General features: G+C 41.8%; 1 protein-coding gene across 5 annotated transcripts in view; it reads left to right on the plus strand.

The window, feature by feature from the left end:
* Nucleotides 1-27277, plus strand: part of SKIC3 (SKI3 subunit of superkiller complex) — a 187803-nt gene that overhangs the window by 148124 nt on the left and 12402 nt on the right. For all 5 annotated transcript variants that reach the window (XM_056537805.1, XM_056537815.1, XM_056537796.1 and 2 more), the window contains 4 exons: nt 5141-5265; nt 9709-9867; nt 14058-14210; nt 18794-18921. In XM_056537805.1, coding sequence (XP_056393780.1) covers nt 5141-5265; nt 9709-9867; nt 14058-14210; nt 18794-18921 — 565 coding nt within the window. The remainder of the gene's footprint in view (nt 1-5140; nt 5266-9708; nt 9868-14057; nt 14211-18793; nt 18922-27277) is intronic.

Genomic DNA, 27277 nt, shown 5'->3' on the forward strand with positions numbered 1-27277 from the left:
AATACCCCATAAGTGGACGTGAAGTGCACTGGGGGCGAACTACAATGCTCAAAAGAGAAGGAGCATCATTGAGCTTTTGGAGAGAGAATTTGGCCATGTGCATTTACAAAGCCCCCCGTGGTGCCAGAACAGTGGACCCCCCCCACATGTGACCCCATTTTTAAAACTACACCCCTCACGGAATGTAATAAGGGGTGCAGTGAGAATTTACACCCCACTGGCATTTGACGTATCTTTGGAACAGTGGGCTGTGCAAATTAAAAATTTTATTTTTCATTTTCACAGACCCCTGTTTCAAAGATCTGTCAGACACCTGTGGGGTGTAAATGCTCACTGTACCCCTTATTACATTCCGTGAGGGGTGTAGTTTCCAAAATGGGGTCACATGTGGGTATTTATTGTTTTGCGCCACTGTAAAATCAGCCACCCCTGTGCAAATCACCAATTTAGACCTCAAATTTACATGGTGCACTCTCCCTTCTGAGCCTTGTTGTGCGCCCGCAGAACACTTTGCGCCCACATATGGGGTATCTCCGTACTCAGGAGAAATTGCCTTACAAATTTTGGAGGCTTTTTTTCTTTTACCACTTGTGAAATTTAAAAGTATGGGGCAACACCAGTATGTTAGTGTACAAAAATGTTTTTTTTTACACTAACATGCTGGTGTAGACCCCAACTTTACCTTTTCATAAAAGGTAAAAGGAGAAAAAGCCCCCCAAAATATGTTAGGCAATTTCTCCCGAGTACGGTGATACCCCATATGTGGCCCTAAACTGTTGCCTTGAAATATGACAGGGCTCCAAATAAGAGCGCCATGCGCATTTGAGGCCTAAATTAGGGATTTGCATAGGGGTGGACATAGGGGTATTCTAAGCCAGTGATTCCCAAACAGGGTGCCTCCAGCTGTTGCAAAACTCCCAGCATGCTTGGACAGTCAATGGTTGTCCGGAAATGCTGGGAGTCTTTTTTTTGCAACAGCTGGAGGCTCCGTTTTGGAAACACTGCTGTAGGATACGTTTTTCATTTTTATTGGGGGGGGAAGGGGGGGTGGTAGTGGGGGCAGTGTACCTGTGTATATGTAGTGTTTTACTCTTTATTTTATGTTAGTGTAGTGTAGTGTTTTTAGGTTACATTCACACTGACGGCGGATTACACTGAGTCTCCCGCTAGGAGTTTGAGCTGCGGCGGAAAATTTGCCGCAGCTCAAACTTGAAGCGGGGAACTCACTGTAATCCACCGCCAGTGTGAATGTAACCTGTACATTCACATGGGAGGGGGGGGGGGGGGGCAAAACTACAACTCCCAGCATGCTCTGACAACGTGCATGCTGGAGTTGTAGTTTTGCAACAGCTGGAGGCACACTGGTTGGAAAATACTGTGTTAGGTAATAGAACCTATTACCTAACTCGGTATTTCCCAACCAGTGTGCCTCCAGCTGTTGCAGAACTACAACTCTCAGCATGTACTGATTGCCAAAGGGAATGCTGGGAGATGTAGTTATGCAATAGCTGGAGGCACGCAAGTACAACTCCCAGCATGCCGAGACAGCCTTTTGCTGTTCCTGAATGCTGGGAGTTGTAGTTTTGCAAGATTTAGAGGGCTCCAGGCTAGAGATCACTGACAATGGTCTCTAAACTGTGGCCCTCCAGATGTTGCAAAACTACAAATCTCAGCATGCTAAGACAGCAAACTCTGGGCATGCTGGGAGTTGTAGTTTTGTAACATCTGGAGGGCTACAGTTTAGAGACCACTGTCAGTGATCTCTAGCCTGAACCCCTCTAAATCTTGCAAAACTACAACTCCCAGCATGCCAACACAGCAAACAGCTGTCAAGGCATGGTGGGAGTTGTAGTTTTGCAACATCTGGAGGGCCACAGTTTAGAGACCACTCTCCAAACTGTCGCCCTGCAGATGTTGCTAGGCAACAGACTCCCGGACACGCGGCGCCATACTCACCTCCACCGCCGCCATGATCACAGCCGCCGCCGTCATCTGGAGCTCCGCCGCCGGGTAAGTGACCGCTGCCGCTACTACACGGTTCCCCCCCGCTGTGCCCGGACACCGATGGGTGGGCATAGCGGGGGGAACCGAACTTTAACCCCCACCCCCAGTCTGCTATTGGTCGGTCGCTCGGCCGATCAATAGCAGGGATAGGAGGGGTGGCACCCCCCTCACTCCTATCTCTTCAAGGGGGATCGAGGGTGTCTTGGAACCCTCTATCTCCCTTATTTTATCGCGGCGCCGCCGTTGGTGGGCAGGGGGAGAGCGCTCCCCCTGCAAACACCATAGATGCCGTGATCAGAACTGATCACGGCATCTATGGGATTAATGCTGCCGGGACCGGCGCGATCGCGGCCCCGGCAGCTGTGGTGGGACTCCGGCTGTGATTGACAGCTGAGCCCCGCTGGCGATCTCCTGCGCTGCCCGCGGCAGAGCAGGAGATCGCTTGGACGTATGCATACGTCCATTTGCGCAAACGTGTAGTTCGCCTGGACGTATGCATACGTCCAATAGCGGAAAGTGGTTAAAAGTTACTAAAAATTTTGTTATAAAAAACATAAATTTTGTTCAATGCAATTTTTTCCATCCCTACTGCATCCCTTTTTTTTTTATTTTATTTTTTTTGGTACAAATAAAAAATAAAAAAATGCCAAAGGGGCCAAAAATGCACTTTCTACTCGGAGACAAAAACGCAAGAAAAAAAACACCAAATGCGTGTTTTTTTTTTTTCTGGCATTTTTTATGGCGTTTTTTTGGAGGCTGAAAAAAAACAAGTCAAAACTTAGCTTTGCTCTTCCTGCCTATTACCCCTTTATATACCCTTCTTGGCAAGTGTTGCTTCGCCCTTAAAATAACGGCCTCGTACTGGCACCTATACGTCCTATATCCTGAATAGCCTGACCTTCCTACGCATTTCTTCTACCTATAGTGATGGAATCCTCAGGGAATATATGTCTGGGCGATGGAATATTTATATACATGTATTGTGCCCACATTACCCAGCATTCACAAAATACAAGAATAGTGTAGATACTTAATGATTTCATCATAAAGAGTATAACTTCAGTATTTCAAATAACAATATTTTACAGAGTACACGCCTCACATTTTTATAAAATATCTTTTCATGTGACAACACTGAAGAAATGACCCTCTCCTACAATGTAAAGCATTGAGTGCACAGCCTGTATAACAGTGTTTAAAGTCACTGTCCCCTGTGAAGCTCTAGTGAACGCCATGCTAGGGGATAAGTGTCTGATAAGCTCAATTCCCCAGATTACCCCTTTTAACACTGTTTTTACAGAGAGAAGTACTCACTCACATGTAAGTTACTGTATATAGATATGTACTTTTCAGCAACTCACGAAACCGTGCAGTTCAACCAGCACCCCCTGCCTCCTTCCTTACCCTCCCCAGCTATGATGTGTGTCCCGTCTCTACTCTTGGAATTAAGATAATTAGTTTCTGCAGCTTTCGTGAGTCGCCGAGTCTTCCTTTTCTCATTCACGATATGCAATATACACAGTAATTTCCATGCAGATTTCTGACCATGTTATGTAGAAATAAACATCCACAATGGACATAACTAGCTACATATATATCTCTGTATATTCTGACCAGAAAAATCTAAAACTTGAATGACAATAGGACTAAAATGAATGTGTACCTGCTGTACCATTAGTGTGTATCTGCTTCAGGAATTGAAGGGTTAACCATTCTCTTAAAATGTACACATTTGTGCTGCAACTGACAGGCCAATATATATTGTTTCCATTTGCTATATTTTCCAAACTCAAAATTCATGCATCTACTGACAATATTGATAACTCTCCCCCACAATAAGTAAATGTATTCAGATATTGTTCACTTTCCATCACTTCAGATAGTCACACTTCATCAGCCTCCATAGTAAGTTATTCTCTCAAAGGGAAAAAAGGCAGTGATGGCATTAATCTGCTTACTAAGAGCAAGCATTCATGTCTTTCAGAGCTATAAACTCATGTTAATTCGTGGCTTCAAAATTACTTGCTTGAAAGCTATAACGCTTTGTCAGTCAAGCTGATATCTGTAAAAATGGACTGCAAAAAACACACCAGAATTTGATATCAATCCAGCCTGAAGGCTTGTCACAAGACTAATACTAACAACATAGAATACTAAATAATTATATACATCTGTTCTGCTGTAAGCTGGACTTCTAGGTAATAGACTGATGTTCTAGATTTCTAGTTTGGATTAAATGTGGATACATTTGGATGGTTTGATGATTTAGTACAACTTACATCCTGAAGAAAGCCAATAGAAATATGGTGTTTTAAAGGTAACCTGTCACTAGTTCCATGCCCGAACCATGGACAGCATGAGATATTGTCAGGGCTCCTTATCACAACCGTCTGGGATACACTCTGAATGACGTTGTCATTGCACAGTAATTATGGCTGTATGTTTGGCCAGGAACGGGGCTGAGTCATTAAGGTGGATTGCTGGCCCTGTTGGATACATCTATATTTGCATTTGGGGGAAGATTTGTCCAACAGGGCTGGAGGGCTGGCTTTATGACTCAGTTACATCTATGATTCCTCTGAAAAGGCACAGCAGTCCGTAGTGACGCATAGATGGTTGTGATAGGGATTCTTGTTTGTGTTTCATGCTGCCAAGAGTTCAGGCATGAAAGTGAGAGGTTCCTTATTCAAGTGACTATTTTTATCTGAATTCCTTTTAATTTACCTTAAAGCATACCTGTACTGTTCAAAGATTTTTTTAAACATGCATGGTTTTATTACATGATCCCTTCAGGGTAGTGACAAGGATTTTAGTGCCCTCACTGCTGTAATTGAGCCCCTCCATGGTGCATAGTTATTTCTCCATTTCGGGGACAGGACGAGGGCTGACCTGTTTGCCAGTAGTACACACACAGTTGCTTTCTCTCTTAGTTGACTAGCCAATCACAGCACAATGCTCAGTCCTTACTGTTATGTCATGACATAGATCAGTTAATTTGAGACCTATATTCTAATCTATTATTTTTCATTTGAACTGATTTTAGATATTTATTTCCATATATCTGCTTCTTGTGATTTTTTTGCATCATCATTCAATTCCATATACTTTATTATATGTGTATTTTTTATATGTACAGTTGAAAGAGCAAGTAAACTTCCTACTAGTTATGCCCAATCCCTGGAGAGCTGGTCGTTGTGTCAGGCTACTTCTACACTGAAGGATCAGAACAAGTTTTCTGAAGCTGAGGCTCTTTGCACGAAGGTAATGTCTGTACAGTGTTCTGTATGTATTTAATAATAGATATATATATATATTTTTTTTTTCATCAGCTGGATCTTTATGTTGCTGACAATCTCCCTTCACTGATTATCTGTTGACTGAAAAGCATCAAACACATCACCGACTGCTCTTTCCTGTCTACCTTATACTTTTTCAAGCATAATTTTCATTGACATATAATTTCAGATTTCTCTTGTAGAACAGTTTATAAAATAAGAGGTGATCTGTAGCATCATCCCAAATTCTATGAAGCCTCCTAGTTGTTGAGGAATGGAAGAGCAGAAAGGTTTGACAGAAGGGATCATATGATTCATGGTATTTGACAGCATGAGTTAAGTTTTATTACTTTTGTCATTGACCACTGTTGAAATTCAGAAATTTTGGCTGGTGAGGCCCCACTGGAAGAAGGTTAAAATGTTTTGATTTGTAGGACCTGTATGTCTTAGTATACATTTTGCTTTAAACAGAACCTGTCATTTATGAAACAGACATACTGGTTTATACTTCGTGTAGGGCCTGGAGCAACAGTGTATGACATAGGAGTTGAAAGCACATTAAAATCCACCCCATCAAACAGCCAGATGTGTTCCTATAAAGAGTTGTAAAGAAAATTGCTATTTATTTAATCACTTGCAGACCTCCAAATGACTTCAACGTCCTCCTGGTCTGCAAATGATTCTGAAAAGATGTTCCTGAATGTCCTTACAAGGTCTGCAGCTGCACAGAAATCATGCAGGAGAGAGCTGACTGTCAATGACAGCCAGACTCTGCAGAGAGAAGGAAGATCCCAGTCTTTACATACTCAATGATCTATATGTACACAGATCATCAAGAGCCATCATGCTTTCATCCTGGAGATCATGTGATCACAGGGTAGCTGCAGGGAATTCTGGGTCTTAGCAGACCCAGATCAACTCTGCTATGTAAGGAGGCTTCCTTCCCCTTGTAACTAGGGCACCTTTGTCAGCCCCGGTTACAATGGGAATTGGTTTTAAAAGAAAAAAATACTATAATGTTAAAATTGCCACAAAGGTCTTTTGTAAACATTTGAAGGTAAAAAAGTAAAGTAAAAACCAAAATAAAAAGGACTAAAACAAAATTTAAAAAAAAGCTCAAACTACAGCTTTTGCCCCCTATCCCTGTATATATCAACCATAACAGAAGGGGACTTTAAAAGAATGAGAAAACAATTTTAAAGCTTTTAAAACTGCAGACACTAAAGATTTATAAATCAATATATATATTAGGTCATGAAATATATTTGGTGCCTCAGTTTTTTCTAAGTAGAATTCAGGCATTCAGTACCTTTGTGGACACTTAGGGCCTATTCACACTGTGGAATCTCCGCCTAGAGATGATTGATTCAGTCAGCGCTCGTAAATGCACCATCTTTAAAGACAACCTTACGTCTCTCAGCGGATTCCGCAAATTTTTGGGAATTCCGCTTGCAAAATACATACTGTAAATAGCCCCTTATGTTTCATTATTTTTGATACATGTAGATAATGTTCTGGATCTGAATTGGACCAAGTCATGAAAGTATATATATAAACAAAGGGCTGATATACAGATAGGATTTGAAGCAATATAGCAAATTTATTAAGGCAAACCTGTTTTACAGGTCAAAAGGAGATATATTTAAAGAATTACTGTCACTTACTGACATGTCAAAAGTTTTGATCAGTCAGGGTACTGAGAAACTCACGATCTCTAGATATAGTCGGAAGAAGTGTGAAGCTGTGCGCTTTACTCCCCAGCTCGCCACTTAACCTTACTTATTGCAGAAGACAAGCTCCATAGACTTATATTGGAGCCCATCTCCTGCAATTGATTAAGTGGTGAGATGGGGAGTAAGGGGCACAGCTGCATGCTACAGTATTTCTAGAGATCAATGGGGGTTTCAGCACCGATCAAAACTTATAACATGTCTGTGTTACATGTCAAAAGTTTTTTTTTTATTGACAGCAATACTTTCAGGAGCAAAGAAGAACTTGAGTTAAACATTAGGACTGTTCCTCCATTAAAGGAACACACATATTACTTTGGAGTAGCCATATTAGTCCAGTGATGCGGATGCAAAACCCTAGAATGTTGCAGAATCTTGCAATAGCTTTTATATCGGACGAACAGTATTTTGTAAAGACAAGCTTTTGGGAGTCCTCCCTTTATCGAGTCAGACTTGTTAAAGGGAGGACTTCTGAAAGCTTGTCTCTACAAAATACTGTTAGTCCAATAAAATAAAAGGTATTACAAAACTCTGCAATATTCTATGATTTTTCATCTGTAGATACAGTCATGGCCGTAAATGTTGGCACCCCTAAAATTTTTCTAGAAAATGAAGTATTTCTCACAGAAAAGGATTGCCATAACACATGTTTTGCTATATACATGTTTATTCCCTTTGTGTGTATTGGAACTAAACCAAAAAAGGGAGAAAAAAAGAAATTTGGACATAATGTCACACCAAACTCAAAAAAATGGGCTGGACAAAATGATTGGCACCCTTTCAAAATTGTGGAATTATAAAATTGTTTCAAGCATGTGATGCTTCTTTAAAGTCACTTGGGGCAAGTAACAGGTGTGGGCAATATAAAAATCACACCTGAAAGCAGATAAAAAGGACAGAAGTTCACTTAGTCTTTGCATTGTGTGTCTGTGTGTGCCACACTAAGCATGGACAACAGAAGAGAACCGTCTGAGGACTTGAGAACCAAGATTGTAGAAAAATATCAACAATCTCAAGGTTACAAGTCCATCTCCAGAGATCTAGATTTGCCTTTGTCCACAGTGCGCAACATTATCAAGAAGTTTGCCACCCATGGCACTGTAGCTAATCTCCCTGGGTGTTGACAGAAGAGAAAAATGTATGAAAGTTGTCAACGCAGGATAGTCCGGATGGTGGATAAGCAGCCCCAAACAAGTTCCAAAGATATGTAAGCTATCCTACAGATTCGGAGCATCAGTGGCAGCGCAAACTATCCGTTGACATTAAAATGAAATGAAACGCTATGGCAGGGGACTCAAGAGGACCCCACTGCTGACACAGAGACATAAAAAAGCAAGAATACATTTTGTCAAAATGAACTTGAGTAAGCCAAAATCTTTGTGCGAAAACATCATGTGGACAGGTGAGACCAGGATAGAGCAGTTTGGTAAAGCACATGATTCCACTGTTTACTGAAAATGTTATGAGGCCTACAAGGAAAAGAACACTGTACCTACAGTGAAATATGGTGGAGGTTCAATGATGTTTTGGGGTTGTTTTGCTGCCTCTGACACTGGGTGCCTTGAATGTGTTCAAGGCATCATGAAATCTGAGGATTACCAATGGATTTTGGGTCGCACTGTACAGCCCAGTGTCAGAAAGCTGTTTTTGCGTCCAAGATCTTGGGTCTTCCAGTAGGACAATGACCCCAAACATACGTCAAAAAGCACCCAGAAATGGATGACAACAAAGCGCTGGAGAGTTCTGAAGTGGCCAGCAATGAGTCCAGATCTAAATCTCATTGAACACCTGTGGAGAGATCTTAAAATTGCTGTTGGGAAAGGCGCCCTTCCAATAAGAGAGACCTGGAGCAGTTTGCAAAGGAACAGTGGTCCAACATTCCGGCTGAGAGGTGTAAGAAGCTTATTGATGGTTATAAGAAGCGACTGATTTCAGTTATTTTTTTTCCAAAGGGTGTGCAACCAAATATTAAGTTAAGGGTGCCAATAATTTTGTCCAGCCCATTTTTGGAGATTGGTGTGACATTATGTCCAATTAGCTTTTTTTCCCCTCCCTTTTTTGGTTTAGTTCCAATACACACAAAGGGAATAAGCATGTGTATAGCAAAACATTAGAGATGGGCGAACTTACAGTAAATTTGATTCGTCATGAACTTCTCAGCTCGGCAGTTGATGACTTATCCTGCATAAATTAGTTCAGCTTTCAGGTGCTCCCGTGGGCTGGAAAAGGTGGATACAGTCCTAGGAGAATCTTTCCTAGGACTGTATCCACCTTTTCCAGCCCACCGGAGAACCTGAAAGTTGAAATAATTTATGCAGGATAAGTCATCAACTGCCGAGCCGAGAAGTTCGTGACAAATCGAATTTACTGTAAGTTCGCTCATCTCTACAAAACGTGTTACTGCAACCCTTTTCTGTGAGAAATACTTTCTTTTCTTAAAATATATCAGGGGTGCCAACATTTACGGCCTTGACTGTATATCTATTCCTCAGCATAGGGATCTTTCCCTTGTATTCTTGGGTCTGGAATTACAATGCCTGTAATACCTTGTTGACATTTTCACTTAAATCTGGGCTATAAATTTTGCATCATCTGCTAACACAAGTTACTCCAGTGAATAGTACAGATGGACAGCAGTATTTCATTATGTAAAATTAAAATGTTTTCTTTATGTAACTACTAAGTTTTTAATGTTTCAGGGATTACAAACCTGCCCCGACCAAGCATCCTTATTTCTGCTGTTAAGGCAAATTCAGTTCGAACAGCTGCTGCAATCCCAAGCTTCATTATCAGAACCTGTACTGGAGGAGCTAAAGAAGACTGTGATGACTAACCCAAATTCGCAGACTGCCTGGCATGTAAGTCTGATCAGATTCTGCACTGTGCCCACAAGATGGCTGCCAGGCTGCACCCCATAGGTGTTATTTAGATTAAGATTAGATGTATCATTGAACATACAGATTTTTGGGATTTATTGCCTTATTGGACTAAAAAATAAAAAGTTATATTAGTCATACAGATTAGATTGACATAGATTGATGATTGAATGAGCTATAGTCTGTTAAAAAATGAATTTTGTATGTGCAACCATACACTTTTTTAGTCATTCAAACTAGCCACACATAATCAGTGACAGGCGAAGGATGAGCAATCTTTCAGGAAAGGTTCTAAGACATTTTTTGCTAAAAGTTAAACAGATTTGTAAATTACTTCTATTTAAAAATCTCAGTCCTGCAAGTACTTATCAGCTGCTGTATACTACAGAGGAAGCTCTTTTCTTTTTGAATTTCTTTTCAGTCTGACCACAGTGCTCTCTGCTGACACCTCTGTCCATGTCAGGAACTGTCCGGAACAGGATAGGTTTGCTATGGGGATTTGCTCCTACTCTGGAGAGTTCCTGACATGGACAGAGGTGTCAGCAGAGAGCACTGTGGTAAGACAGAAAAGAAATCCAAAAAGAAAAGAACTTCCTGTGGAGCATACAGTAGCTGATAAGTACTGATCAATTACGATTTTTAAATTAGATGTAATTTACAAATCTGTTTAACTTTCTGGCACCAGTTGATTTAAAAAAAAAATTGTTTTCCACCGGAGTACCCCTTTAAATGTCACCCGACGATCTATCGCTTGCCTCACCTTGCCTTTTAAAAGGCAATACATTTATTTTAACACCAAGTTTGTGATATATCTGGTTACCTGTACTTGTTGTACTAAAGTGTTCAAGGTAAATGATTGCAAGACATATCTCGGACATTACGACCCATGATTTACGTAAAGTGCAGCATAAAAAGATGTAGCGGTCAGCACAGTCACCACGCATTCCCGTATTCATTTAGCACCTGGGAAACAATAGGCTGTGGACAGCAGTGCATGCAGCATATAATCCCGAGGCTGCTCTATCTTAGTAGACACAGCAATGTGGCAAATGCAAGTAAGAAAGGTTTCAGAGGCACTCACCAGGTGTAACCTTGTCTTTGGTGTCCAGGTCTTTTATCCAACACCCTTATTGTGAAATAAAGTAAGACATTTTGCTACATTTCTGGTGAGTGTCTTGGAACCTTTCTTGCTTGGATTTACGTGTCAGCTGCCACTGTACATAACTTTTTTCAGTGGTTGCAGGCAACCTTATGAATCTGTTAGAATAATAGTGACATACCCTATTGAATTACTTTTTTGGTTGTACAATATATGGATTAGTTAAAATAGGTTGACTTATCATAGTGCATTCATAAGTAGAACTAGATGCTCACACTAGTGAACAGACAAGATGGTCCATACACTTTTAGTATGCTCTCTCTTCTCAACTGTATGTCTTCTAGCCTCAGTAGAATCCTTGACAATTTGGGAATACATATAAAAGAGTTGGAGAGGCTCTTGTCTGACTACCCACCAAATAAACCCGGGCTACCTAATTAGACACTTATACCCAAGGTGTCAGATTGTAGTTTGTCTGTAGAAATATATATATATATTAGGGCTCAGGGTTTGAGACAACTGGACAGGTTGTGTTTCAAGTAATATTTAAATTTATTGATTGTATATAATGTGACAATTGAATATTAGATAAAATGTAAATAGCAGCAACTGCGTCTCACAGGGCCCTTGTGTAGGCGCAGCACCAACTATTAAGAACTATAGCATATGTATAGTACAGTATATAAAATATAAAAATATACTTGTAAAAAATTTTAAAATCTATAAAATAAGAATATAGAGACCACCATAAACATATATATAGAGAGGGATCTGGGTGGGAGAGTCTTAGTCCATCCACTAAGGTCAATAATCTCCTCTCATAAAAAAGTCCTGCTCATATAGATCGATTCTGGTATTGTGGTAACCAATGGCAACCATAAGGTTAGTAACCCGTAGCAACCGTTCAGATGAGTCCGGCTATTTAAGCACTTCAACGTTTAAGTAGAAGATAAACTTGCTATTTGTAGACAATTACAATACAGAAATGTAGGTGCACTACTGTGGTAGATGTATACAATGACATTGGCTAATCCCTCAACACTGATGTTAAAATTGAGACATTCGCCAGTATATCCTTATATGAAGGACACACCAGAGCCCGCACACCAACGCCAAGGTTTCTCAGATGGCACAGGACCTAACGCTAACCTACCTGTGCGTAATAAGCAAAAACCAGGGGCCAGTGGGCAATTACAGCAGCACTAGGTCGACATGTAGCCTGCTCCCAGTTCCCTCCAGCGTGACTAAGCACACATACAATGGGAGGGGGGAGAGAGGCTACAAGCCCCACCCAAGTTGGCTGATATAGGTGCATGGCCTCACAGGTGCAACCCTAATGCTGCCTGGAAAATGTTCAATAAGAATAAGACTTATTCTTTGCTGCTGAAGAAAGGACTGAGACAGTCCTGAAACGCGTCCAGCGTCCCCTCAATACCTATTGAGACCACCAGTATATTTGCCCTGCTTAAGTCAATAGCAGTCCGATACCGGATAATAAAATGTCAATCACCCGACACCCGGTGAAGGAGACATCCGCGCCTCGCTGCCACGAGGACGCCACCAGCACATATACGTGCGCATTCGCAGAACCGCTGCGACAACACCACCCGCAACCCACCATCTACCAACATCACCACTGTGGGAGACGGCCGAGTCTCCGGTGATGCTGCCGCTCACCAAGACAGCTACTCAGTGCTAATACACTGCGGGATTACACAGCGCATCAGGAGGAGATCGCAGCATCCCCGTGAAGTTCAGCGCATCAGTGTCCGGGAGCGGTGAGATACAAAATATCATACAAATATGCATGCATATTAACAGTGACTGCACACTAGCTGTTCATGTTGAATATTGTCTACAAATAGCAAGTTTATCTTCTACTTAAACGTTGAAGTGCTTAAATAGCCGGACTCATCTGAACGGTTGCTACGGGTTACTAACCTTATGGTTGCCATTGGTTACCACAATACCAGAATCGATCTATATGAGCAGGACTTTTTTATGAGAGGAGATTATTTACCATAGAGGATGGACTAAGACTCTCCCACCCAGATCCCTCTCTATATATATGTTTATGGTGGTCTCTACATTCTTATTTTATAGATTTTAAAATTTTTTACAAGTATATTTTTATATTTTATATACTGTACTATACATATGCTATAGTTCTTAATAGTTGGTGCTGCGCCTACACAAGGGCCCTGTGAGACGCAGTTGCTGCTATTTACATTTTATCTAATATTCAATTGTCACATTATATACAATCAATAAATTTAAATATTACTTGAAACACAACCTGTCCAGTTGTCTCAAACCCTGAGCCCTAATATATATATATTTCTACAGACAATTTGGGAATACAAATGTTATTTAGTCTGTGCTAGAAAATCTTTGCTCTCAGTTATTCATTTTGCTGCCCACACCGGTTTTGCACAGCTGTCGTATAAAGAAAACTTTTTTTTTTTTTTACAATCCAATGAGCAACATCATAAATCACTGCTATTGTATTATAACTGAACTAAAGCGGTGACTCAGGTTGTATTATGGAAGAAATAGTTGCTTAGTCTGAAAGGTCTATTTGAGATTTAGAAGTTTTAGAAATAGTTACGAAGTGTATTACCTTCTCACCTGTCATTGTGATACATCTAAAGATATTTTGATACCCAAAAAATCAAAAGGACTATAATGGGTAAAGAAATATCTCATTGAAATATCAAAGTTAGGCCCCACAGCTATATTACAAGGTGCCCATTCAAGTGCATGAGAAAGAATAATTATGTACATTGGACACTTTATAAAGCCAATATGGCAAAACACATATACTGTATGGCTCTATATTAAGGAGCTTTGCAGCCTCTGTGCACTGTTCTTTGCATGGGGCCTCTAACTGATGGAGGCTAAAGGGACACAGCACTTGCTGGGGTAAAACAGCCCATTGATTTTAGCAAAGACAGACCACTGCCATGAAAAGTTAGAAAGTTGTTCATATGCTGGGCTTTGTCTTTCTGATGATCTCTTCTAGTTTACATGTAACATTGTGTATAGAAGTAATAATGCCTTTGTTGCATTTCAGTGGTTAGCTGATGTCTACCAGTCCCAGGGAATGATGGTGGATGCAGAGATGTGTTACAGGAAGAGTTTACAGCTGGCATCTCAACAAGCAAACTGGAGTGGGAAACTCTCAAGTTTACTGCGATTAGCACTTCTTGCACTTAAAGTTTGTATGGTATGTATGTGATGCACACAGTTTTTTTTTTCTTTATTTCTGTTGATCCTTGGTCAGATTTAAACCTAGTGCAGCAAGGAACCAGTGTTAAAGGGGTATTCCGGCAATAGACATCGTGGGGGGCCCATCGCACAGCGATCTCCGTGCAGCACCTGGCATTCAGTGCCAGGCTGCCGCTCCAATCTCGGAAACCTCGGAGTTTCCGGGATTAGAGACGTGACGTTACGCAATGCCCCCTTGTGACATCACTCCACGCCCCCTTCAATTTTGTCTACCGTCATGCCTCCTCCAATAAACATGAATGGAGGGGGCGTGGCATGACGTTACGTCTCCAACCCTGAAAAGTCTGAGGTTTCTGAGATTGGAGCAGCAGCCCAGCACATGCGGCAATGAGATAGCAAGGGGTCACAGCAGCAGGCCCCCCAAGATCAGACCTCTTATCCTCTATCCTTTGGATAGGGGATAAGATGTCTATGGCTGGAATACCCCTTTTACCACTGACCTCTCCATAGTTAATGACACACTGTAACAATTAGGCAGGGATCACAGCAATGTCGTTTTTCAGTTGTTCTGCTTTGTCATAGGATAGAGCAGAGCACTGACTTGTTTTACAGAATTAGTTTAGTACACCAACCTGTTCTTCATAGTAGACTGTAATGCAGGTACAATGGTCCCTCAACATACGATGGTAATTGGTTCCAGGCGGACCATTGTTTGTTGAAACCATCGTATGTTGAGGGATTCATACCATGGATTCTCAATCATACTTACATGTCCCTGGCCCGTCAGTATGCCGCTCCTCTGATGCCATTACGTTGCTACTGTCCTATGCAGTCGCACTCCGTCGCCATCATCACATCGCCACTTACGCCACCCCTATTGGGCGACTAGCAGTGACGTGATGACAGTGACGGAGAGCGACTTCGCAGGGCAGCAGCAGCAGAGGAGCGGCAAAATGAGGGGCGAAGTGGCAGGAACATGTAAGTATTATTCAGCAAGGCACAAGGGACACATTAAACGGCTATCCGGTGGCAGCTGAAGCAGTCAGCGTTTCTGGATAGCTGTTTTTGCAATGGCCCCGACACACAGAAGGATCGTATGTTGATGCTGCTTTCAACATACGATGGCCTCTGAGAGGCCATCTGTCACGATCACACCCTATCGGTCCAGCCAAGACATTAGAGAGAGTGTGAAGGTGCAAGGGTTAAGGCCACCAGACCTCTGGGTATACACTACTAGTCCCAGCAAGTCACCAAATTAACCCTTAGATAAACGTGTTTCCACCAGAGCTGCCTTCAGAAAGGTGAGCTCATATATTTAGAGATCAAAGACCAGAGCTGATTAATTAAACATTTAATCTGATAAAAGGTATCACAGTGCTCAATATATAAAAATACAGGAACAAATGACATACAGGTATAACAATATATAAAAGAGTTTAGCAAGACAAGTTCAGAAAACAAAAGATGAAGTTCTTACAGCCAAAACAGAGCCAACCGGAGACAGCGTTTCACTCCGGTCGCTCATTGAAATACATTAGATACGAGACCGCATATGGCAGCGTGCAGTTGCCCCGTCCCCGACTCTCCGCCCCCTCTCCCCAGCCGTATACGGTCCCGTATCTTAAGAAACATAATGTGCATGCACCCTTAGTTGTTTACTGCTAACAGAAGTCATGGACTTCAGAGATAATAAACAATATTCTACTGCAGTCAAGATAGTGGACAAATCGACAGTTTTGTTTAGTTTTTTTATTATGATTTTTCAAACAGATCTGGACTGCTTATTGACCATGTTATTGAGTTAAAATGCCTTTCTGAGGAAAACACGTTTTTCTATATTTCTCTGTACAATTGTCCATTTACTGCTGTAGTCATGATCGCTATCACCCTGGATTAATGAGGTAGCCATCTTTACAACCTCACCAGACAAAGGTCCCATCATCATCTCCTTGGCCACTGTAGATTGCTGATTTATTACTTGATATCACTTTTATCCAGTCATTCACATTTAGTGACCACATTTTACTCATTATTACAAATATTGACTTTGGTTTCTGCCCAAATGTGCATTTTGTTTGTAATACAGATTGTTTTGATGCTTTGACAGTTTTCTAAATTTCCCCGCATGTTTTCCTTCACATAAGGTTTATATTTGCACCAAATTTTACACACAGCTGACTGAGGGCAGCCATTTTCTTTTGTCAAACTAACTTTTGGATTTTCATCTTTGAGGAGTGACATTGTTGACAGCTCTCTTATTGGGGCCATATTTTTTTTCCAGTTATCCAAGTCCCACTGTTCAGGGAGGTCTGTAAGCACTATGGAGAGTTATCAAAACTTGTGTAAAAGAAGAGACATGCAGTGATCATTGGTTGCTCTGGGCAAATTCAACACTTTGCTTCTCCACAGGTTTTGATCATTCTCCCCCATTGCCTTTTAAGGCTAGGTGTCCACACAGGTTTTTTTCTGGCGTTCTTTGGAATACTCCTACTGCACTTTTTGAGCCAAAACCAGAAGTGTATTCAAAAGTAACGTGAAATATAAAGGAAGGACTTATACTTTTCCTTTCTGATGGATCCACTTCTGACTTTGGCTCAAAAACTGCTGTGGCAGTTTTCCAAAAACCGCCAGAAAAAAACCTGAGTGGAAACCTAGCCTAAAGGTGTTATCCAGGCAGTGCGGCTCCTGTGCCACCAGCCAGCAGAGCTCTGGTTTCAGCTGTGTGGCACTTTTGAGTTCACAGACATGATGTCACAGGGCACCACTGCAGTGCTGATTGGCTGAGCAGGTCAGTGACATCACATCCCCAAACCCAGAAGCAACACACAGCACACCATAACTAAGTAACTGCAGACTACTTTAGTTTAAGAAAACCAAATTACTTGGCGAGTCCATCATTTTTTTCTCTACTTATTCTGGGGAAAAATCATTAATTCAAGAAAAAAACATATATCCACAATTAATATAGTTTCCAATCATTTGTTTGAGATAGGTATCATGACGCCGGAATGCTTAGATAGTAAACACACATTGTTGTATGTCATATCTGGGATTTGTTTATTTTCTATGAAAAGGTAAACCTCCTGTAACTGTGGTGATTCCATAATTTTTGCGAAATGGTTGTATAAGGCCCTAACACTGACCCACTAGAATTAAACAGTACCATATTTTTCTTATTATTACATTTTTGTAATCTAAAAACCCTGTCCAAGTGCAGGTAGATGCAAGTGTTTAAAAGGAACATACTTTGAGCCCCTTAAAGGGGTACTCTGATGGAAAACTTTTTTTTTTTTTAAATCAACTGGTGCCAGAAAGTTAAACAGATTTGTAAGTTACTTCTATTAAAAAATCTTAATCCTTCCAGTACTTATAACGGCTGTATACTAAATAGGAAATGCTCTTCTTTTTGGATTTCTCTTCTGGCACGACCACAGGGCTCTCTGCTGACCATTTTAGGAATTGTCCAGAGCAGGAGAAAATCCCCATAGCAAACATATGCTGCTCTGGACAGTTCCTAAAATGGACAACAGGGGTCAGCAGAGAGCACTGTGGTTGTGACAGAACAGAAATCCAAAAAGAAAAGCATTTCCTCTGTTGTATACAGCCCCTAAAATGTACTGGAAGGATTAAGATTTTTGAATAGAAGTAATTTACAAATCTGTTTAACTTTCTGGTACCAGTTGATTAAAAAAAAAATAAAGTTTTCCACTGGAGTACCCCTTTAAGTATCTAGGTTGCTGGCAGTGTAGTATTATGGAAGAAGCTTGTACTGTGCAGTGTGTACAGAAACTCTATTCTCTGCTCACTGAACAGTCAGATGTCGCACACAGATGTCTCAGTTAGCACACATTGGTACATATGGCACAGTAAATATCTGCATGTACTGTTCTACAAATACCTTGTAGCCATTGCTCCCTACCTTTTAATACCTGTCTGGTGTGCACAAATCTGTATGCTGCTCAGTTTTGTTCCCACTGTTTAAATTGTCTGAATTGTCATATAAATATTCCTTTTGGGTATGTATACACGTACCCAGATTTTATGTGCAGGGTTTTCTGCTGCAGATTTCAATGTAAACTAAATGAGTGAGCACAGCTTCTAATCTGCAGTTACAAATCCTGCGCATCAAATCTGCGCAGGATCCTGTATGTGTGAACGTACCCTAAAGGGGTTATTCCACAATCAAGTCCTCCCTATAGCTCAGTGCTCTTGAAGCCCCTGAGGAATAAGTGGAGCACTGTCCGCACACCCACTCATTCATTCCAGGGGACAGTTCACCTCCATTTTTATGATTGGTAGTGGGCCCAGCAGTCAGTCCCCTACCAATCAGCTCCTATAGGTAGGGGAGTGTTTGATGTAACACACATTCCTTGTGCTATACACAAGGCAAATACAGCTATGCTACAGCTGTATCTGGACCTACTAACCATTAGTAGGAAATACAAACGGTATATGCCTGTGTCACACAATGTAGTCTGATGTGTATAAGTCACCTTCTGTATTACTTACTGTGATATATTTTAAGTACTTGCAAATCAGTACTGCATTTCAATATTATGTTTGAATTATTGCTCCATGTAGGCTAAGGTTCCTGATGCTCGCTGGCCAGCACTTCTACAAGAGGCCACAAGTGAAGTTTTAAAGGTGACCTCCTGCCCTTTGGCCACTCTACTTCAAGGGATCCTGCAGTTCAGCACAAAGGGGTCACGGTGAGATCCACTAATAGATGTGAACTTTTCTACAAATTTTGCATAAATCAATAGAAAAAGGGAATATAGGAAACATTGCTTCTTTTTCCTCTTATCAGCCTGTCAGCTCTGAATCTCAAAAACACTAGGGACAATCTTAGTATGCTTTTGGAGTGGCAGGAAACTGGAAAACACTTACATTACATCCTTCCCATACTGTGCTATGATATTGGTGTATCACACCTACATTCAGTTGCAGAGACTTCTGCCTTTGACAGGAGTCCCTGATACTGTAGGTTATTGACATTACTGTAGGTTATTGACAGCTACGCATACAGCAATGTCAGTTACCTCCAGGCTACTGCATGCATTCACTGGGTTGAGCACTCTCTGTCCAGCCCAGTTAATGTTAACTGAGTTGTAAAGCATACAGTTTATGCCTTGCCACTCATTGTATATGACTATTACCTTAGACCAGTGTTTCCCAATCAGGGTGCCTCCAGATGTCGCAAAACTACAACTCCCAGCATGCCCAGACAGCCGAAGAAGTTGTAGTTTTGCAACAGCTGGAGGCACCCTGATTGGGAAACACTGCCTTACACTATCAGTGTAGGGTACCAAGGAAAGCACTGTAGCGAGCTGCAATGAATGTGTGTGCATCTCGGCACACGTACACCTGTACATATTGTGCCACTGCCATGGGTTAGGCTGTGGCTGCATCTGTAGGGAGAACATACAAACTCTCTGCAGATGTCAGTTTTATAACCCAGGACTCCTAGGGTGTCCTCTGCATTCTAGCTGGTAAATGTAGTTAATTGTTTCTTATTATTACAAAATATTGGGCACAGCCACACACTGCAGACTGTGTGGGTTATTTATTACCAATATAGACCCCAACCTGTCTGATTTGATCTTTTCTACTCTTTGAAATCTGTTACTGCTGATTTATTTCTACGCATTGGTATTAGTGCATTACCTAGATATAATTTTAAATACTGGCATATGTGTCATTGTTTAATGCAGTCTGAAATAATATTATTGGAAGTCGTATATCATGTCCACTGGTTGGCCATCATGATCTTGTTGCTTTTTCCAAGCTGCGTCTTTTAAAGCTGGGTACAGTGCGTGGTGTGCTTAGAAATAAATCCTGGCACAGGGACTGTATTAATGCCAGTAAATCATTGGTACTTGGCACTACTTATAACTGTATTTAGTCATAGTCTTTAGCCACATTGCTTTCCATTAGTATTAAGGGGCCAGTTTCCAACAATCTCACTCATGCTTATTTGCTGGCCTTATTACTATTATATATAGCTCTACTTTAGCACTAGGTGCATATCCCTCCTACGTAGACCAGGTGTTAAAGTTATTTCCGTTATCTCTTACATAGTTTTTAGGGCTTTCCTTGGATGAAGCAGGTTCATGCCGTCTTTTATACGCTTTCTGATATTTAGAGCTTAATCTAACAATCTTCCGACAGTACCAAATTTCCTGCTTTGTGCGCTGTGACTGTGATTTGTAAAGTAGATGTTTCAGTTTTTAACTTTGCAAGTGATATAAAGTGGAATAAATTATACAGGAGATAATGGTAAAAAGATTTGAGCACTAAGAAGTGGTAGCCATTTCTGTTATTCTTGCAGGCAGTTTAATGGGTCCTTCTCTGTATTGATGATCCAGGCTTAGAGAATTTGTAAGCAGTGATATACCAGAAATGGCTAATGTGTAGGTATGCTTGTTAATCCTGAACTAATGCATATTGTCAGTGCATAAATTATAAATTTTCTGATGCAAGTTATAAGGGGATTTATCATTCCCTGTGCTAGCGTAGAGTGGAAACATTGGGGGACATTTATCAAGGGGTTTAGTCAGGTTTTCTTTACTATAATTGTCGCAACTGCGACTGCGTGTGTTTTCGTGCGACAATTTGCGTGAAGAACAAGCAAAGCAAGAGAATTCAAACCTGCTTACGTAGTTAATTTTTCAAAATGGATTTGCTTTAGTCAGGTATTTATTAACTGCAACAGTTGCAGCTGCGCTATAAAATATCGCAACGGCCGTAAAAATTGACTATATTTACTCCAGCTCCAACATGGAGCAGGAAAAGCTACTGCCGCCCGGGCTCAGACATACTTTCTCCCCGCTACCCTCACTTCGCTACAGGGACACTGCAGTGATTTACATCCCACCCCTCTCACCTGCCAGCGCCACACAACTCCCATCTATCTGCTAACTGTTGCAAGACTACAAGTCCCAGTATGCCCTTACAGCGAGGACACGCTGGGAGTTGTAGTCTTGTAGCAGCGGGAGCTGAGCGGCGCCGGCGGGAGACAAGGGGGGGATGTATATCAATGTCCCCATCATTATTAAGTGAGGGTAGCGGGGAGGCAGTATGAGGAGCCCGGGCTCCTTATAACATATACCGGCGCCGCAGACTCCTAAATCCCCTGCTGTCATTCCACATTTCCGGCTGGGTCCTGTGATCGGCCAGGACCAGCAGCCAATCACAGGACCCGACCGAAACAGTGACATGATTAGGGGATTCAGGAGTCTGTCAGGGAGGGGGGTCCGTCAGCATAACACCTATCCCCCCCGGCCTTCACCTGCACTATGCCCGGCCTCTGCACCCACCAGTACCCGTCTACTCCCCCCGGCCTTCACCTGCACTGTGCCCGGCCTATGTTCCCACGTCTTCGGTTGCGCCGGCCCGATGTCCCTCCGTCAGTGACGTCACTCGCAGGTCACCCGGAGAGAAGGAGCGCTGCGCTGGATGGGTGAGTGTGTGTGTCTGTCTCTCTGTCTGTCTCTATCTCTGTCTGTGTGTCTCTGTCTGTGTGTGACTATCTGTGTGTGTTTGTGTGTGTGTGACTCTGTGTTTGTGTGCCCGGGCACCCTTTGCAGGACTACAACTCCCAGTTTGCCCTTACTGTAAGGACATGCTCGGAGTTGTAGTTGTGCAGTGCAGGCAAATAACAAGCTTGTCCCCTGCCCCCAGCTACAGGACTACAACTCCCAGCATGTCCTTACTGTAAGGGCATGCTGGGAGTTGTAGTCCTGCAGCTGGGGGCATGGGACAAGCTTGTCACTTGCCCACACATATCCTGCACCACACAACTACAACTCCCAGCATATCCTCGTTAACCATTTTATTAAAATCAAACAAAGAAAAACGCTGGTCATCGAAGTAGTCCACCGAATCCGAAGGAGTCCACAGGATACACGGATCTGAAATGAGAAGAAAAAAAAAAAACTCCCAGCATGTCCTTACAGTTGTGCGGGGCGGGAGATGTGCGAGCAGGTGATAATAAATGTACTAACCCATTTTTATTTTATTTTTCTTAATAGGGGGGACCCTATGCGTTTTTTTTTTTTTAATAATAATTAAATATTTTTTTAAAAACACATAGGGTCCCCCCTATTTTTATTCTCAGCCAAATACCAACCAAACAGTAACAGCCTGACGTTACCAGGATGGGCGAGGACCATTGTTACTGGCCCTCCCCAGCCAAAATAACGCCAGCCTGTTACCGCCTAGGCCCAGGAGCGCCATTTTTGATGCTCCGGGCCTGTTTGTACTGGCTCTTCCCGGCACCCCTGTGGTGTTGGGTACCAAGGTAATAATTGGGGGTTAGCGATAGCTGTTTTTGTGGCTAACGCTAAGCCCGGCTTAGTAATGGACTCCGTCTGTAAGACAGCTTCCACTACCAAGCCTGTCCAGTAAGTAAAAAAAAACACAACAGGTTTAAAAAAAAAATTATTACCAAAAAACACTCCCCCACAAGCCCTCGTTAACCATTTTATTAACATCAAGCAAACAAAAACGCTGGTCGTCGAAGTAGTCCACCGAATCCCAAGGAGTCCACAGGATACATGGATCTGTAGAAGAAGTAACAAAAAAAAAAAAATGAGTAAGTACATTTAGGGAGAAAAACAATTAACAATTAAAACAATTTAATAAACACACACATTATATATATACACACATTTTTTTTTTCAAAGCTGCAAAGTGGTGTTCTGTAGTCATTATTTGGTTTTTGCTTATGTGTGCTAAAAAAAAATGGTATTTAAAAGTGATTTCTTGGTTTTTGCTCATGTAAGCCAAATTTATCAACCCCCTGTGATAGTATGATAAATATGTCATACATAAAATTGCAAGAAAAAAAATGACTACAGAACTTGCTTACCAAAGCAAAGATGATAAATGTCCCCGATTGAGCATATTTTTTCTCACAATCTCGTTTTTTGCGTAATATGTTTGTGCAAATTTTTGGGTGTAAAAATGGAGCTTGCACATAAAAAGTTGTGGAGTTTTGATATTCTTGTTGTGGAGTTATAGTATTCCAAACATGACAGTGCTGCCTGGAAGTACCTGCGGTCACTGGGGCAAGCCAGTGTTCCTCACGGGGTCACTACTGTAATGCCGACCATTCCTAGCACTGATGTCACAAGCAGAGAAGAATATCTGTCGTCATTATAGCAGAGAATCTGCGACTTGGAAACATAGGCTGAGCACTGGGTATTGACACCAGCAAATGCCCAAACTTAAAGGGGTACTCCACCCCTAGACATCTTACCCTCTTATGCAAAGGATAGGGGATAAGATGTCTGATCGCAGGGGTCCTGCCGCTGGGACCACCCCGCCATCTCTGTTGCGGCACCCCAGTAATCCGCTGTACGTAGCGAACTTTTCTCAGTGCCGGAGGCTTGTGGCATCACAGCCACGCCCCCCCATGTAACGTCACGCCCTCCCTCTCAATGCAAGTCTATGAGTTCATAGACTTGCAAAGAGGGGGTGTAGCATGACGTCATGAGGAGGCATTGCCATGATATCACGAGCCTCCGGCGCCGCAGCCGGCATTCTAAATGAACACCGGGTGCTGCAGGGAGATTGTGGGGGGTCCCAGTGGCGGGACCCCTGCAAACAGACATCTTATCCCCTATTCCTATACAAGAAGCACGAACAAACTTCACAACAAAAGCAGGAATATTTCTGTGCTGATCAGAACCAACGCATCAGAAAGGGTAAAATAAACGTATTTTTTGTCATGCAACGCGTTTCACTGCGCGTGGCGCAGTGAAACACGTTGCATGACAAAAAAAAAAAGTTTATTCTACCTTTGCTGATGCTTTGGACCTGGTCAGCACTGACATATTCATGCATTTGTTGTGGAGTTTGTTCGTGCTCCTGTATATACCCTTGTCAGGAAGGCTGCAGATAGGACATAAGTATACCGCTACATACAAGTACTATTGTTGTGTATGAGTTTACACAACCATCTCTAGTAAGTCCTAGTTTTACTGTTTCCCCCAAGGAACAAAGCCATTTTAAATTATCTGCTCATGTTTTTCACCTAGAAAATCCATTAACACTTTGGTTTTGCTTTACAAAGTCCAGGTCTACAAGTAGGGAAAAAAAAATGAATGTCAGAAACCCAGCCCTGATAATACATCAGCATCTGATCGTAACAAAAAGAAAGGATGAACCCCAGTTAAAGTAAATGATAACTTTGGTATAGTGCAATGGCTGGCCAAGCATCCAGACACAAAGGGTTTAATAGCTCACCTTGGATCCTTATGGAGCCAGCAGCACACATCTTACACTCTCGGTTATATGTTGTCTCCTAACCAAAGATTTTTGTGCAGGCAATAAATCTGTGTATACTACCTACTTTGTCTCTTATCACTGGCTCCTTAGCTAGAATACTGTATGTGCTCATATTAGAAGTCTTTAGACCAAAAAATATTTTATTAATGGTTTTTATTAAAATTTTCTTTTTTTTGTGTGTGTAAGTTTTCGATTTTAAAATCTGAGTCATAATGTCATGATGTCTGAACTCTGGCAAAGGTGTCTATATAAAGCCCTACAGGAATAACAACTGTAAGTGCCCGAGGGAAAAGAACAATGATACCGCATTCTCTCAGAATCACAGTACCACTGTATAGCCGTCATTTCCGGCGGTGTAGTTACAGTGGTAGTTGTTAGAAATGCAGGATTGTTATTTTACAGGTGCCAGGTCAGTAGATTGTGGAGACCTCACAATTGCCTCTGGATTGGTCTAAAAGGCCTTGGTTTACTCTGTTTGCCCAAATATAAACCAGAAGCACAAAGAAACGTCACAACAAAAGCAGAAATATTTCAGTGCTGATCAGAACCAACGCATCAGGAAGGGTAAAATAAAAGTTTTTTTTCGTCATGCAACGCGTTTCACTGCGCGTGGCGCAGTGAAACACGTTGCATGACAAAAAAAAAAGTTTATTCTACCTTTCCTGATGCTTTGGACCTGGTCAGCACTGACATATTCCTGCATTTGTTGTGGAGTTTGTTCGTGCTCCTGTATATACCCTTGTCAGGAAGGCTGCAGATAGGACATAAGTATACCGCTACATACAAGTACTATTGTTGTGTATGAGTTTACACAACCATCTCTGGTAAGCGGCTTCAGTATAGATTTGCTCACCAGCTTGGAAGTTGTAACACTATGGAGCACTTCTCTTTTGTTATCTAAATATAAACCAGTCAGTATTAGTTCCTGCATTGTCTCCTTCTCTGCAGTTTTTAGATGGGTCAGGGAAAACGGGTAACATTATACTGATACTTGTACCTGCTTCTTGGACAAACAAAGTATCCACTATAACTAGACATCAGCTGAGTTTCCTACATTTTTACTTGTCATTGCTTGGACATGCCGGTGTGAGGTGCAGAACTATGTCCTATGCCCCTCCCCTCAGCTGTCCGGAGATATCCAATCCTATAGCGAGGGGAGGGGAAGGCAGAGCTGTGCAGGACACAGCTCTTCACCTCCCTCAGCCCCGTACACAGCTCCCTCATCGCCCTTCCCTCAGGAGGAGAGGAGGGAAGTAAATTCTCACAGCCCCGCTCCTGGACGTAGATTTTTGACAGCTGTGAAAAATCTACATGTGACTTGTGATCCTGGGATGTCATTATAGGGTTGGGAAAAGACATTGTGAAAATCTATGTTCAGGGGGCTGTGCAAGTGGAGGAGAGGGAATCAAGCAGCCCCGTTCCTGAACTTAAATTTTCACGCATCTCCCTCAGGAGGAGAGGGATTCTAACAGCCCCACTCACACAGCTTCCCGGACGTATATTTTCACAGCGGTCCAAATCTATGTCCAGGAGTGGGGCTGTGAGAATCTACATCCCTTCTCTCCTCCTGAGGAAGGGACGAGAAGGGAGCTGTGTACGAGGCTGAGGAAGGTGCAGAGCTGAGTCCTGCACAGCTCGGCCTTCCCTTCCCCTTGCTGTATGTTTGGAAATCTCCGGACAGCTGAGGGGAGGGCCAGCGCAAAACTGCATAGGACGCAGTTCTACACCTCACACTGGCTAATGACAATTGATGAGAAGTTTATGAGAAGATCGTTGTTAGATGACAACAACCAAAATGGCCACACTTCCAATTGTCTCTTTTGCAATAATTGTTCCTGCAACAAAACAGAAGGGTAAATAAACATTACATGCAAAAATTGACTATAATGCTGACTTTTGATCTCCAGATCTAGCTTATTGCTTTCTTATGTGATTTGTGTTATGAAGCAGGGCAATGAATGGCTGTTTAGAGATAGAGAGATTCTCTCAGAACTCTATAGGCATTTGGCATCCTTTTTAGTTCTCCGCATTACACACAACCCAGTGCCAGCCATCTGTGATCTCATCCTGGCAAAGATTTGGATTTTCTTTGACTGTTTTCAGTTGTGTGATTAAAGTATAGATGCCATTGCATCAAAATGAACTGAAAAAGAGAACCCATAGAAGCAGAAGGTCTGGAGCACTTCAGTTATTTTCTTGGACAGCCTGCCTTTATTTACTGTTGCACAGTTTAGATATATATCATACAGGGAACTAGATCTAAGTTAAAGGTTTGCCCCTTGAGTCATTTTCATACCAGAAGGCCTAAAAGTCTGGTAATAGCTTTTTTAACCCAAGAAAACACAGGGAGAGCATTGTAATGTCATGTAGATGTTGCTGTAGATCAGAATCGGACCTATAAAATAAGTTATTTTTGTGCTGATAGAAGGGTACTTGTGGTAAATGGAATGGTGCACATAACATAAGATAGCTTAGTGCTCATATTTATGATATCCTCAGATATCCTCAGTGCAGCACAACATTAAGGTTGCCAAACCACAGTTCTTGGCGCTTGTCCATAAGCAATAGGATTCAATACGAATTATCTACCCAATTCTTAACAAGATACATTTGGCAAGTCTGAAGCTGTGTATATATTTTTAAAGAGGTTGTTTGATTGGATAAAAGGAAAACAAGGCAGACTGGGTTGAAAAAAATGTAAAAAAATATATATATATATTTATTAGATCTCTTACAATCGCCCAGCACAGCCATTCTAAAGGTCCACACTGATCT

Source organism: Hyla sarda, chromosome 1, assembly GCF_029499605.1.
Source record: "Hyla sarda isolate aHylSar1 chromosome 1, aHylSar1.hap1, whole genome shotgun sequence".
Taxonomy (NCBI): Eukaryota; Metazoa; Chordata; class Amphibia; order Anura; family Hylidae; genus Hyla; species Hyla sarda.